The sequence below is a fragment of the Sardina pilchardus genome, chromosome 14 (genome assembly GCF_963854185.1).
Source record: "Sardina pilchardus chromosome 14, fSarPil1.1, whole genome shotgun sequence".
NCBI lineage: Eukaryota > Metazoa > Chordata > Actinopteri > Clupeiformes > Clupeidae > Sardina > Sardina pilchardus.
Genome location: NC_085007.1, coordinates 11,555,461 through 11,567,728, shown reverse-complemented (window position 1 = coordinate 11,567,728; position 12,268 = coordinate 11,555,461). Strand labels below are relative to the sequence as shown.

The 12,268-nt window shown below is 41.0% G+C and overlaps 1 protein-coding gene across 1 annotated transcript; it reads right to left on the bottom strand.

Annotated features, from left to right (window-relative positions):
- Positions 1-407: 407 nt before the first annotated feature.
- LOC134100422 (myosin heavy chain, fast skeletal muscle-like) lies at positions 408-11,582 on the bottom strand. The gene is made up of 39 exons (XM_062553610.1): positions 11,371-11,582; positions 11,123-11,261; positions 10,879-11,035; positions 10,765-10,792; positions 10,527-10,653; positions 10,303-10,395; positions 10,128-10,191; positions 9,945-10,043; positions 9,744-9,847; positions 9,522-9,660; positions 9,120-9,238; positions 8,838-8,987; positions 8,587-8,757; positions 8,199-8,499; positions 8,034-8,095; positions 7,869-7,956; positions 7,664-7,781; positions 7,451-7,574; positions 7,224-7,360; positions 6,705-6,960; positions 6,358-6,600; positions 6,102-6,278; positions 5,866-6,011; positions 5,686-5,776; positions 5,211-5,600; positions 4,947-5,073; positions 4,752-4,870; positions 4,472-4,668; positions 4,165-4,348; positions 3,898-4,063; positions 3,676-3,800; positions 3,283-3,591; positions 1,730-1,933; positions 1,456-1,581; positions 1,178-1,348; positions 983-1,087; positions 807-902; positions 548-679; positions 408-428 (listed from the first exon to the last, which is right to left on the bottom strand). Exons 1-39 carry the CDS (start codon positions 11,580-11,582, stop codon positions 408-410), a joined length of 5,817 nt encoding a protein of 1,938 aa, XP_062409594.1.
- Positions 11,583-12,268: the final 686 nt, after the last annotated feature.

Sequence of the window (12,268 nt, the reverse complement as noted above, 5' to 3'; positions counted from 1 at the left end):
CTATTTCGTTCCTAAGTAATAGGCTACAAAGTGTTTGCCTAAACAGACAATTGAACACTCTTGCGTTGCACTTTGAAAGTTTAACCAAGTTCAACGCAGTATAGTACATTACAGTGTGTTACAGTGGAAATTGGTGAAAAGGGCAATTCCTACATTGAATATTAATCTTCCTCCCTATATGAATGAGTAGAGAGAATAGTACATTTATTTGCCATTGTACCCATATTAAGATGAATTAGACCCATCTCACAAGTCACACAAATGAAACAGTTCATGAAACCATCAAAAAGACAACTAACAGGGATATTTAGAATGCAAACATTTATTAGGTAGTATATGTTGTCACAAAATGGCCACATTAATCAGGATATTAATCCTAACAAAAGTGCCAAAAGGATGAAGAGAATTTACTCTGCAACCTCCTTGCCCTAGGAAAAAGACACAATATGAAATGTGTTAGTTGTGAAGGTAATGCACTGTTACACGGTTTAAAAAATCTAATACATTATTTTATACCATGGTATATACACAGCCTTACTAATCTTACCTTTCCCGAGTCACGGCTCTTGGCCCTCAGCTTGTTGACCTGGGACTCAGCAATGTCAGCACGCTCCTCAGCCTCCTCCAGCTCATGCTGAACCTTCCTGAACTTGGATAAGTGGGTGTTGGCTTGCTCCTCCTGATAATGAGTAGATATTTTTTTGTATTTAGTGAATAGTATCAAAGTGAATGTGTTATCTGTTGTAAAATGTACAAGACTTCCAAATATATTTTCCTTTACAAATGAGATAATAAATACTACTCACAGCTTCCTCAGCCTGCCTCTTGTAGGCCTTGACCTTCAGCTGCAGCTTGTCAACCAGATCCTGCAGTCTGGCACCATTCTTCTTGTCCTCCTCAGTCTGAAGAGAAAAAAATCTATCAAGCAATGTCACCTCCTCGAGGTTGATGCTGGTCCAAAGTTGAAAAATATTTTTTGTACCTGGTAAGTGAGCTCCTTGACCCTCCTCTCGTATTTGCGGACTCCCTTGACTGCATCAACACCACGTCTCTGTTCAGCCTCAAGCTCACATTCCAGTTCACGAACCTTAATGTGGAATGATTGCATTATAAGTAATGGCTTTGTATGCATTACATGTGGAATATATGTTCTCATACCCAGTTGTTTTTTAATTACCCTGGACTCCAGTTTCTGAAGTTGTTTCTTGCCACCCTTCATGGCCAGATTCTCAGCCTCATCCAGGCGGTGCTGCAGATCCTTCACAGTGACCTCCAGGTTCTTCTTCATCCTCTCCAGATGAGAGCTGGTGTCCTGCTCCTTCTTCAGTTCCTCTGCCATCATGGCAGCCTAGATTATGACATGGTGGGTTTTTCATCAAACATAATCAAATCAAATAAACCGTAAATGTGTATTTTAAGATATAATTTAATTTATCATTAGAAATCTCCATTTACATCAGTGATGGCTTTCTTGGCCTTATCTTCAGCATTTCTAGCCTCTTGGACAATGTCGTCAACTTCACCTTGGACCTGAACCAAGTCAGCCTCAAGCTTCTTCTTGGTGTTAATCAGACTTGTGTTCTAGAATTCCGGAATAATTTCAGTCAGATGTTAAAAGGTGGAAAATCTCTGGAAATAAGTTGAATGATTGAAATGGTGCTAAAACATGTCACAGCTGAGCTGAATTTTTTAAAAATGATTTTTAATGATTTCATGCTATATTTAGTACCTGGGAGTGCAAGAGGCCAACGCGCTCACTGGCATCAACCAGCTCCTGTTCAGCCACTTTGCGGCCTCTCTCTGTCTGCTCCAGGGCAGCTCTGAGCTCCTCAATCTCAGCCATCATCAGGGTGTTTCTGCGCTCCACCATGGCAACCTGCTCCTTCATGTCATCCTGTCCTCTGACAGCATCATCAAGGTGAAGTTGGGCATCCTAATGGAAAAACATGGAATGACAAAAGACCAGGGATTAGAAATGATTCAAAGAACACAAACGAAAACAAACTAAAAGTTGTGATTAACTATTTTCAATTTTATATAGCTGGTTCATAACTGTATTGTTCATTCCAATTAACTTTTCATTAAATATCATTCAGAAGTCTGTGATTGGAAAGTCACCAGCCCACACAGTTTTTCCAGGCCCATTTTATGACTGCATCTCCCTAAATCTGTATACTAGGCTACTAAGAGTAACACAGTTAGCCTACTGAAACCTTATTTAAAGGTGCCCTGCCACACAAAACCATTTTTACTTGAATTTTTTTTTAAATGTGCTAGGTTCATGTGTTTGTGTTATGTCATGACTGTGAAAATGAACTGCTATCGCCTCTGTCTGCTCTAGCCTCTGAAATGAAATAGCGGAGGAATCAAGAGGCGTCCAGCTGCAGCTGCACTGTCAGGCCCCCTGCACTGTGAGGACCTGAAGTTCATGCGTCCCCAGTTCCGCAAATCAGAAGAAGAAGAAGAAAGTGTGTGAGGAGTAAAGGTAAGTTAACGTGACAAGTTTTCGTTGTGCAAAAGAACAGAAATGGACTTTATCCACAAGAATGTTGCATGTCCACGGTATATTGCCTTGCAACAATTTACCATCCCGTTAAGACAAGTGAGGAACAGGAAACTTTTTTTTTAAATTGTGCTTCTTACCTAGTAACATCCACATCCACAACAAATCTATGCGCTTTATCGCTACTTTTTTCCACAGTTAATAAGAAATAGCATGTTCACTTTGAGCAGAGGGGGAAATATAGCTAATCCTACCAAGGGGGTCTTTAAATGGCTTCAGTTTATCTCTGAAACAATGGCACAACAGGATCATTCAAAATCAGTTATCTGTTCCGAAGCCTGGAGCCGAACCATCGTGGCAGTCTATGGACAGTGCCAAGTTTGTGAGTAAAACGCTAGTTTTATGTCCATTTGGACAATGCTAGCACTCGCTAGCCAAGCTAAGTTCATGCCATGAGGCTGAAATCAGTTGATAACAGTTGTTGCTAAGCTGTCATGCTATGGACGAAACTGACTAGCTGGTTGTCTGGTTGTTAACCAACCAGAGTCAAGCAGCTTAGCTTGTTGAATATTAATGAGAAAGGGCGCAAGTCGAGCTGAGTCTTCCTGCAGGCTTTCAATACCACACTGCAATAGCTTGAAACAAGGTAGCCAAGATATTTTTTCCACAAATGTTAGAGTCCTTAGTAGAACTTCAGACATTACCTCAAAGCCATGCAATACGTGTGGCAGGGCACCTATAATCCCTGCAAAAAATGTGTATTGTACTATTTCACTGACCTTGAGTTGACCCTGCACATTTCTTAGTTGTTTCTGGGACTCCGAAGCCTGGCGGTTAGCATGGCTCAGCTGAACCTCCATCTCATTGAGGTCTCCCTCCATCTTCTTCTTGATTCTCAGGGCATCATTTCTGCTCCTGACCTCAGAGTCCAAGGTGCTCTGCATTGACTCAATCACCCTCTGGCTGTTCCTCTTGATTTGCTCCATCTCTTCATCCTTCTCGGCAAGCTTCCTGTCAACCTCACCCTTGACCTGGTTCAGCTCAAGCTGCACACGGAGAATTTTGGCTTCCTCATGCTCAAGAGTTCCCTAAAGAAAAAAATCTGAATATTGAAAAATGTAAAGAACATCTTTTCAGTTTCTCACTACTGTAAAGCTTGTCTGAGTTTCTACCTCAGCCTCTTCCAGGGCTGTCTGGATCTCAGACTTTTCACTCTCAACAGTCTTCTTGGCCTTCTCCAGCTCATGGATGCTCTTTCCAGTCTCACCCAGCTGCTCAGTCAAGTCAGAAATCTCCTCTGCAAATGTGCAGTTATATTATTACAGTAAACAGATTTATACCAACCATTCATTCCATTTAATTGGAGTAGACTTTATCACGTTATTTTGACTCACGTTGCAAATTTCTATTCTCCCTCTTCAGAGTCTCTAGCTGGTCAAGCGCCTCCTCATAGGAGTTCTTCATCTTGAACAGCTCAGTACTGAGAGAACGTGCGTCTTTTAGGGCACCTTCCAGCTCAGCCTGACCCTCCTCATACTTCTGCTTCCACTCTGCCAGGACCTTCAAGAAGCATTTTTTTGGTGTAAAACATTTTTTACTCATTGTATTTATTCAACTTGTATCCATATTCCATATCTGAATGGAGTTGTGTAATGCATTACCTTGTCAAAGTTTCTCTGCTTCTTGTCAAGGTTGGCAGCCAGGGCATTGGCTCTCTCCACATCAATCATGAGGTCCTCAACCTCACCCTGGAGTCTTTGCTTGGTTTTCTCCAGAGATGCACACTTGGAATTGACAGCCTCAATTTGTTCCTCAGCGTCCTGAAGACGCTGGGCAAGCTTTTTCCTGATTAAGTAATAGATTTGTGTCAGAGGACATGATGGTTTACTTGAAATTTATAGATTTCAGTAGATAACACAGTGATCCACATTCACATTCTATGTGTCTCTTTGCATGATTGGCACATACTTGGACTCCTCAAGCTCCTCAGTGCGCTGGATGGCATCAGTTTCATATTTTGACCTCCACTGAGAAACCTCACTATTGGCCTTGGACATGCCACGTTGAAGCTCAGCCTTTGCTTCCTGCTCCTCCTCAAACTGCTCCCTCAGAAGGTCGCAGTCATGACGCGCAGACTGAACAGCATGGGCCAGGGCATTTTTGGCCTGTTGGCAATAAAGAATATGTTTTAAATAGTTGCATAAGATGCCACTAGTCAGACAGTTGTTTAGCAATTAGGAATCTTTACCTTGACCTCCTCTTCATTCATTCTCTTCAGTTCCTCTATTTGCTGAGTGAATGCCTGTTTGCTTCTGGTCAGCTGAGAAATCAGAGCATCTTTCTCCTCCACCTGTCTTCCAAGCTCACCTGGTTGACAATTGTGTTTTCTCAGCACACAGACAAAGAAACACTTTCAATTTACATTTACAAGTCTCTTAATTACCATTTTCAGTCTGAAGTCTTGCTCTCTGAGCACTGATGTCGTTGAGCTGGCGGCTACCCTCATCACTCTTGGCCTTGGTTTCACCGAGTTGGTCCTCAAGGGTACGGCACATCTTTTCCAAATTAGCCTGTATATGAAAAGTTACATAAGCCACAAGAGGGACAGCATTGTAATTTGATTTAATGTAGCATTTCAGTGAAATGCGAAGTTTGCAAGTTGGTTTATTCAAAGCATGACATGAAAACACAGTACAATTTCACTGACCTTAGATTTAGCAACTGCTTCCATATTACTGGCGAGATCATCAATCTCCATCTTGAATTCACTCTTCTCCTTCTCAAGCTTCTGCTTTACACGCTGGAGGTTGTCAATTTGCTCTCCCAGCTCAGCCACACTGTCAGCCTGCTTCTTGCGGAGAGCTGATGCAGTGGCTTCATGCTGCAGAGTGGACTCTTCAAGGTCACGACGCAGCTTCTGGAACTCAGCCTCACGCTTCTTGTTCATCTCAATTTGAGCAGCAGTGGCACCACCTGCTTCCTCAAGCCTCTCAGTGATCTCCTCAAGTTCCCTGGAGAGATCAGCTCTCTGCTTCTCAACCTTGGCACGAGCTGCACGCTCAGCCTCAATTTCTTCCTCCAGTTCCTCAATGCGGGCCTAATGGTTGCAAAAAGCATGTGGTAATACATACGTTTTAAGGAAATTCAAAACACTTTTTGAAAATGTACCAGAATAGGCAAACCTGAAGCTCCTTGATCTTTTTCTGAAGCTGAGCTCCAAGTGATTGTTCATCTTCAATCTTACTCAGAAGTTGGCTTGTTTCAAAGTCCTTCCTAAAATGGATGAACAAAATAACCTGAACATGGCTGTATACATAGAAATTGAACAGCAATATTTCTTTACTGGTAGATATCGCTTTTACTTCTTAATTTTCTCCTCAGACTGCTGTTTGTCATTCTCCAGATCCATGATGTTCTCCTGGGCCAGCTTCAGGTCACCCTCGAGCTTTCTCTTGGCCCTTTCAAGGTCCATGCGAAGCTTCTTTTCTTGCTCCAGGGAACCCTCAAGCTGCAAATATAGGTGTGTTAAGTGAGTAAGTGGAAAATAGTACCAAGTTTGCAATGCTTTCACTCCTATCATTGTAGATTAAGAACTTGCATCATCAACTTGCTGCTCAAGCTTTGACTTGGATTTGGTCAGAGTGTTGACTTTGTCCTCCTCTGCCTGAAGATCATCAAGAGTCTGCTGGTGGGCCTCTTGGAGGGCTTTCTTCTCCTTTGTCAGCTTAGCAATCGACTCATCCTGAGAGGCCATCTCTTCAGTTAGGTTCTTGACCTGCACAGAGAAAGTTTAACATTAGAGAACTGTGTAATTTTTTACAGATTACATTGGTCAGCCCTTAGTAATTCCTAACCTTATTTTCAGTGGCATGTTTCTCCTTCTCCACTTTGGCCAAGGTCAGCTCCAGATCATCAATGTCCTTCTTGAGCTCAGAGCACTCATCCTCCAGTTTCCTCTTCTTGGCAGTCAGCTCAGAATTAATTTCCTCTTCATCCTCCAGTCTCTCGGTTGTCTCTTTGAGCTTGGCCTCAAGCTGGATCTTACTCTTGATAAGACCCTCACACCTCTCCTCAGCATCATTGAGACCCTCATTTCCCTAAATTTAAGATGAAAGCATTACATCTGATTTGTATTAAATATGCAATAATTAGACTGGGTTAAGGTAATGTTGAATATAGAATTGGTACAGTATACACTTACAGATGACACTTGAAGTGCCAGGTCATTCCTCTCTTGCACCAAAGCCACCATCTTCTCCTCCAGCTCCTTCTTCCTGGCCTCTGCCTTTGCATGGTCCACTTTGAGTTTCTCATAGTTGTCCTTCATGTTGGCCAGCTCCTTTTCAGTTTCTGCACTCTTCAGCAAAGGCTTGATCTTGTAGTAAACCTTCATCCATGGCCAAGTCTTGACATTCATGAATGAACGTATATTGTACTGAATGGCGTAGATAGCCTCCCTACACAAGAAGGGTGGCAACATTTATCTTTAAGCTTTTATGTTGAAATTATGATTACCTGAAGCAGATAGAAAGTATCTCTTGATATTGATTAGAGGAAGCCATTAGGCTACTAAGCTTTGCTCTATGCCCTGCAGGCAAATGTCATGTCAACAATATGGCTGCGGCAGTGTTTTCAAATAAACCCTATAGGTCTGTAAAATTAATACCAGTCAAAGTATAGCATACTTCTGAACCCTTGTAAAAATGAATTGAAAAATTACCTCCTTTCCATCATCTTCACAAACTCCCTCCTCATCAGGTATGCACGGCAGAGAGCCTGAGTCATTGTGACCAGGGAAGCCAGTTTCTCATCTCGCATCTCCTCAAGGGTACCCAACAAACCAGCTTTGAAGAACACCTTTTTGGCAGAGCCGAAAACTACAGTATATAAGCCTTTTGAAGATAGATTATTGATCTTGAAATACAAATCTACTCAGAAGATCTTTACCTTAGTGTGTCCAAATTTGTACTGAGTGTGATCAACATCAATGGATCCCAAGAGCTTCTCAGAAGCCTTCTTGTTATCGATGAACTGACCCTCAGGGATAACACTGGCATTCAACACTTTGTATCTGGACAGAATAAACAAATGTTCATAGAACCTTACTTTTTCCTCTCTAGATGCTGTATTGAATATGTGTAATTTGCTTTCTCAGTTCACCTCTGCTTGAAGTCAGCGTAAAGGATTCTGCTTGGGAAACCCTTTCTGCAGATTCTGATACCCTCCAGCACACCATTGCATCTGAGCTGATGGATGACCAGGAAGTTCTGCATAAGACCTGTCAAAAATACAGAGATGTCATTTTTCAAGGAATTACAAGGTGTAGAAATGGGCATGTCTTTCTTAACTGCCAAAAGTCCTTTACCTGGTTTCTTAATCTCATTTGGAATCAGACAACGCACAAAGTGAGGATGGGTGCTCCTCAAGTTGGTCATCAGTTTTCCCAGGTTCTCCTGTTGATGAAAATACATTCAAATTATCATCTAACCATTCAATAAGGTGGTTGGTTTGTTTGGCTAAAAATACATACCCTAAACTGTGAGGACACAGTCTGCATGGAGCCACCCTTCTTTTTCTTACCACCACCAGTCTCTGTTGACATACAGATATATTTTATAATTTTGTTACATATGTAGCAATGAAAACAATGGCTATTTTAATATAATTTGTAGATTAGAGTATAGTTTTTTGTTACCCTCAACAACAGGTGGGTACAAGGTAGGCAGGAGTTTAACTCCCGACTTCTGGTACAGCTGCACAACGGAATCGTTCAGTGGATCCTTGTTCTTGTCCAGCCACCCACCAATATTGTAGTCCACAGTGCCAGCATAGTGCACCAGGGAGAAGTGAGCCTCAGCCTTGCCTTTGGCAGGTTTAGGCTTCTCGAAGGCCTTAGTCTTGCCAAGATGTTGGTCATACAGCTTGTTCTTGAAAGTGGTGTCAGAGGCCTTGGGGAACATGCACTCCTCTTCAAGGATGGCAAAGATTCCCATAGGCTGTTAGAAAATCATTTTAGTTTAAAAGTGGATATCATGAAACTTTACAAATCTGTCACTTGACTCGTTTTATTGACTTAAACTGACCTTTTCAATTAGCTCAATGCAAGCGGCCAAGTCCATACCAAAGTCAATGAACTCCCATTCAATGCCTTCTTTCTTGTACTCCTCTTGTTCCAGAACAAACATGTGGTGGTTGAAAAACTGTTGCAGTTTTTCATTGGTGAAGTTGATGCACAGCTGCTCCATGCTGTTGAACTGTGTCAGGGAAATGTTAGAGATTGTTTGAGAATGGAGTCAAGAAAAGTTAATAATGTTGGTGAAAGTGTTGTCCTCACATTAAAAATCTCAAAGCCAGCGATATCCAGCACACCAATGAAGAACTGCCTTGACTGCTTTGTGTCCAACATCTGGTTGATACGGATGACCATCCACAAGAACATCCTCTCATAGATAGACTTGGCCAAGGCCATAACTGAGTTATTGACCTGAAACAATTAATGGTCTCATTACCAAATCAGGTAAAATTAGAGTGATTTTGAACATTAATGATAAAGGAAGGGCAGTATCACGATAACATTCTGTCCAAACAAAAAGAGTTGTAGTAGGTGAAATAATACCTGTGGCACAGTCTGACCCTTAGTGACAAACTCATTTCCAACTTTCACTCTTGGGTAGCACAAAGCCTTCAGCATGTCAGCAGAATTCAGGCCCAAGAGGTAAGCAACTTTGTCAGCATCTGAGAACAACAAAGTCAGTGAAATGAGTGGTTTGTCAGTAATTTATTCTGAAAGTAAAGCTTAAGTTAAATTCTGCATTGTTTAGAGAATGCATTCCCTAAAGTTACATTTCATATAGACAGTACATATTGTCGTAATTTTAGACAGGTTCAGTTATGGGTAAAAAAAATCATTATAGTATGAAAAAGTTAAATTACTTCAATAAGACTCTCAGTTATTTACAATTAGAAAGTGTCAAAGTACTAGAAGTTATCCAAGTTCAGTTCATATTTTTAAACCCACCCTCAGTGCCATCAGGCTCAGCCTGCTCCTCACGCTGCTTCTGCTTGAATTTCATGTTGCCATGATGGAGCACAGCACCAGTCAGCTTGTAAATTGTCACTTTCTCCTCTCCACTGAAGCCCAGGATGTCAATGGCTGTCTAAAAAAGTACATACACATTTTTGTAAAACATAATTATTATTACCTTCATTGTCTAAAAGGAAAAAGGTATCAACAACTCACATCTGTGGCATCCAACTCCTCTTTGTCATCAATGCTGGCCACAGTGATCTGACCCTGACTGCACATTGGGAAGTCATAGGGGTTGGTAGTGATGAGGGACATATCTGTACAGGGGGAAAATGAGAAAATGTCATCAGTATCAATCAGTAGTTTTACCATTCATTTGATACTGTTTCAAACAGTTGAAACTGTGAACCTTACCAATCAGCTCAGGTTTGTGGTTGGTCATCATTTGGTAGAAGATGTGGTAGCCTCTCTCATCAGGAAGCTGGAATGTCACTCTAGACTTTTCCAGCAGGTCTGTGAAGAAGAATTTTTAATGTAACAAATAAGAGCAACAAATATAATATAGCATTGCATAACACTAATGTTTATTATACTTACAAGTCTCAATGTCAGCACTAGCCAGTTTTCCAGTTGTGCCAAAGTGAATTCTGATGAATTTACCCTGTATGTAATGCAATATTACTTTAAACTTGTATACCCATATACTTAAAGAACTCCAAAGATTCAGCCTCATATTAAGTCTCTATAGTCTTCTGGTGGGAAATGAACTTACAAAACGAGACGAGTTGTCATTCCTCACAGTCTTGGCATTACCATAAGCCTCCAGCAGTGGGTTAGCAGCAATAATCTGGTCTTCAAGAGAACCCTGCAAGTGCATTTGTCATTTATGTTACATTTTGCAGATCTTTGGCGTAGTATCCTAAAACAGTTGTTATGTATACTGGTAATAACACAAATTTATGAAAATTAGCTTTTACTTGAGAAAAGACCTCTTACCTGCATTTTTCCAGAGCTGGCTGCCGGCTGCTCTTGCTTCTTCTTGTCACCACCAGCCACTGCAATTGTTGCAAAGTACTGGATGACACGCTTGGTGTTCACAGTCTTCCCAGCACCTGATTCTCCACTAGGTTACACAGAATATAACATGATTTTCCTGTGAATCCAATACGATTACATGGAAATATCTCTAAATTAAAACAAATCCGGAAGATTTGAGTGGTTCATTAACACTCACGTAATCAGGACAGACTGGTTCTCCCTATCTGTAAGTTAAAATGGAAATATTAGTGTATGGATAGATAAATTATATAATTTCATCATAGTATGAAATGACAAATTAAAAGCATACCTTGGAGCATGAACTGATAGGCATTGTCAGAGACAGAGAAGATGTGGGGTGGGGCCTCCATGCGCTTCTTGCCTCTGTAGGCATTCACCACTTCTGGGTCATACACTGGAAGCCACTTGTAGGGGTTCACAGTGACACAGAACAGCCCAGAGTAGGTCTAGAATGAAGAAGTAATGTGGATTGGATTTCAGGTCTTATTATTCTGTAACACAGTTTTTCATTTGTAAGAAAGCATAGTACTTACATATATCATCCATGCTGCATAACGCTCTTTGAGGTTATACAGGACAGAGGCTTCATTGAGGTGGGTCATCATGGCCATATCTTCAATCTTGTCAAACTTTGGAGGATTCATGGGGGAGACTTCGTCTTCCTTCACTGTCCTTTCCTGAAATCAAGGTACACAACAATATAAAAGATACATTCAGGACACTTAATAGAGAGTCTCTGTAATAGTGATAGTCATTTTATTTTCACAACCATTTTAACAACCAATATACCTCTTTGGTTTCAAGTGTTTCAACGGTGACTTTGCCACCATCTCTCTTTTTGATGGTACCTTTGACGTACAAGTCCTCTTTGTCAGTCACATAGCAAGCACTCTTTGCATCAAAGGGCTTGGTTTGGGCCTCAATTCTCTCCTTCTCAGGCTTACGAAGGTAAATGGCAGCCTTGCCAAAAACGGCCATTTCACCATCTCCCATGATTGCTGGTTACTGCATAGATCAGAGCATTTGAATTTGTGGTACTGTATGAGCTTGATAAGGATTACCTTTAAAAAGGACTGCATTTGGATTAGGCCTACAGCTTAATCAGCCATATTGTTGTTTGTTATAGTGAATGTTAGAATACAATCAATAAATATCTTTAAAGTATTAAACAATCATGTTCTATTAAAAGCAGGTTAAAGACAGAGGTCTATTGCAAATAAACATCTTGTTTTATTTTGTATTATTTAATATGTTCTATTATTTTCTGAACAGTTCTTGCTGAACTAAATAAGTCAAAACATTCTTACCTTTATATTTCCCACACCCAGATGAATTTTCAGTTGTTTAAGATGCTGAAGAACAAAGTCAGTGACAAAGTTATAGCACATAAGTAAAACTGAAAGATTTTCTAACCAAAATCAAGATCTCATCCTCGCCCTATACAGGGTTTGACAGCAGCCCTATCTTTGTCCACAGATGCAGATGCTGACTTACTGTGCAGTGGAACCCCCTGGTCTCTGTCGCTGATCTCCGTGCTCCCTCCAAGTCCTTTTATTGGCCATCATCTGCAAAGGGAGCAGGACCTCCCTCCCCCAAATAAGGCAAGATGGGTTTGATGATACTGGCTGCTCCACAGATTCAAACACCTCAACCTTGCTGTACATTTTGGCGAACTTATG

Excerpts from the sequence above, each read along its gene's own strand:
- LOC134100422 (XM_062553610.1), bottom strand. The coding sequence starts at position 11,582 with ATGGGAGATGGTGAAATGGCCGTTTTTGGCAAGGCTGCCATTTACCTT. Across the intron at positions 4,669-4,751 it reads TGAATGAAGAGGAGGTCAAG|GCCAAAAATGCCCTGGCCCA; the intron begins GTAAAGATTCCT and ends TATTGCCAACAG. Across the intron at positions 4,349-4,471 it reads GAGGAGCTTGAGGAGTCCAA|GAAAAAGCTTGCCCAGCGTC; the intron begins GTATGTGCCAAT and ends TTACTTAATCAG.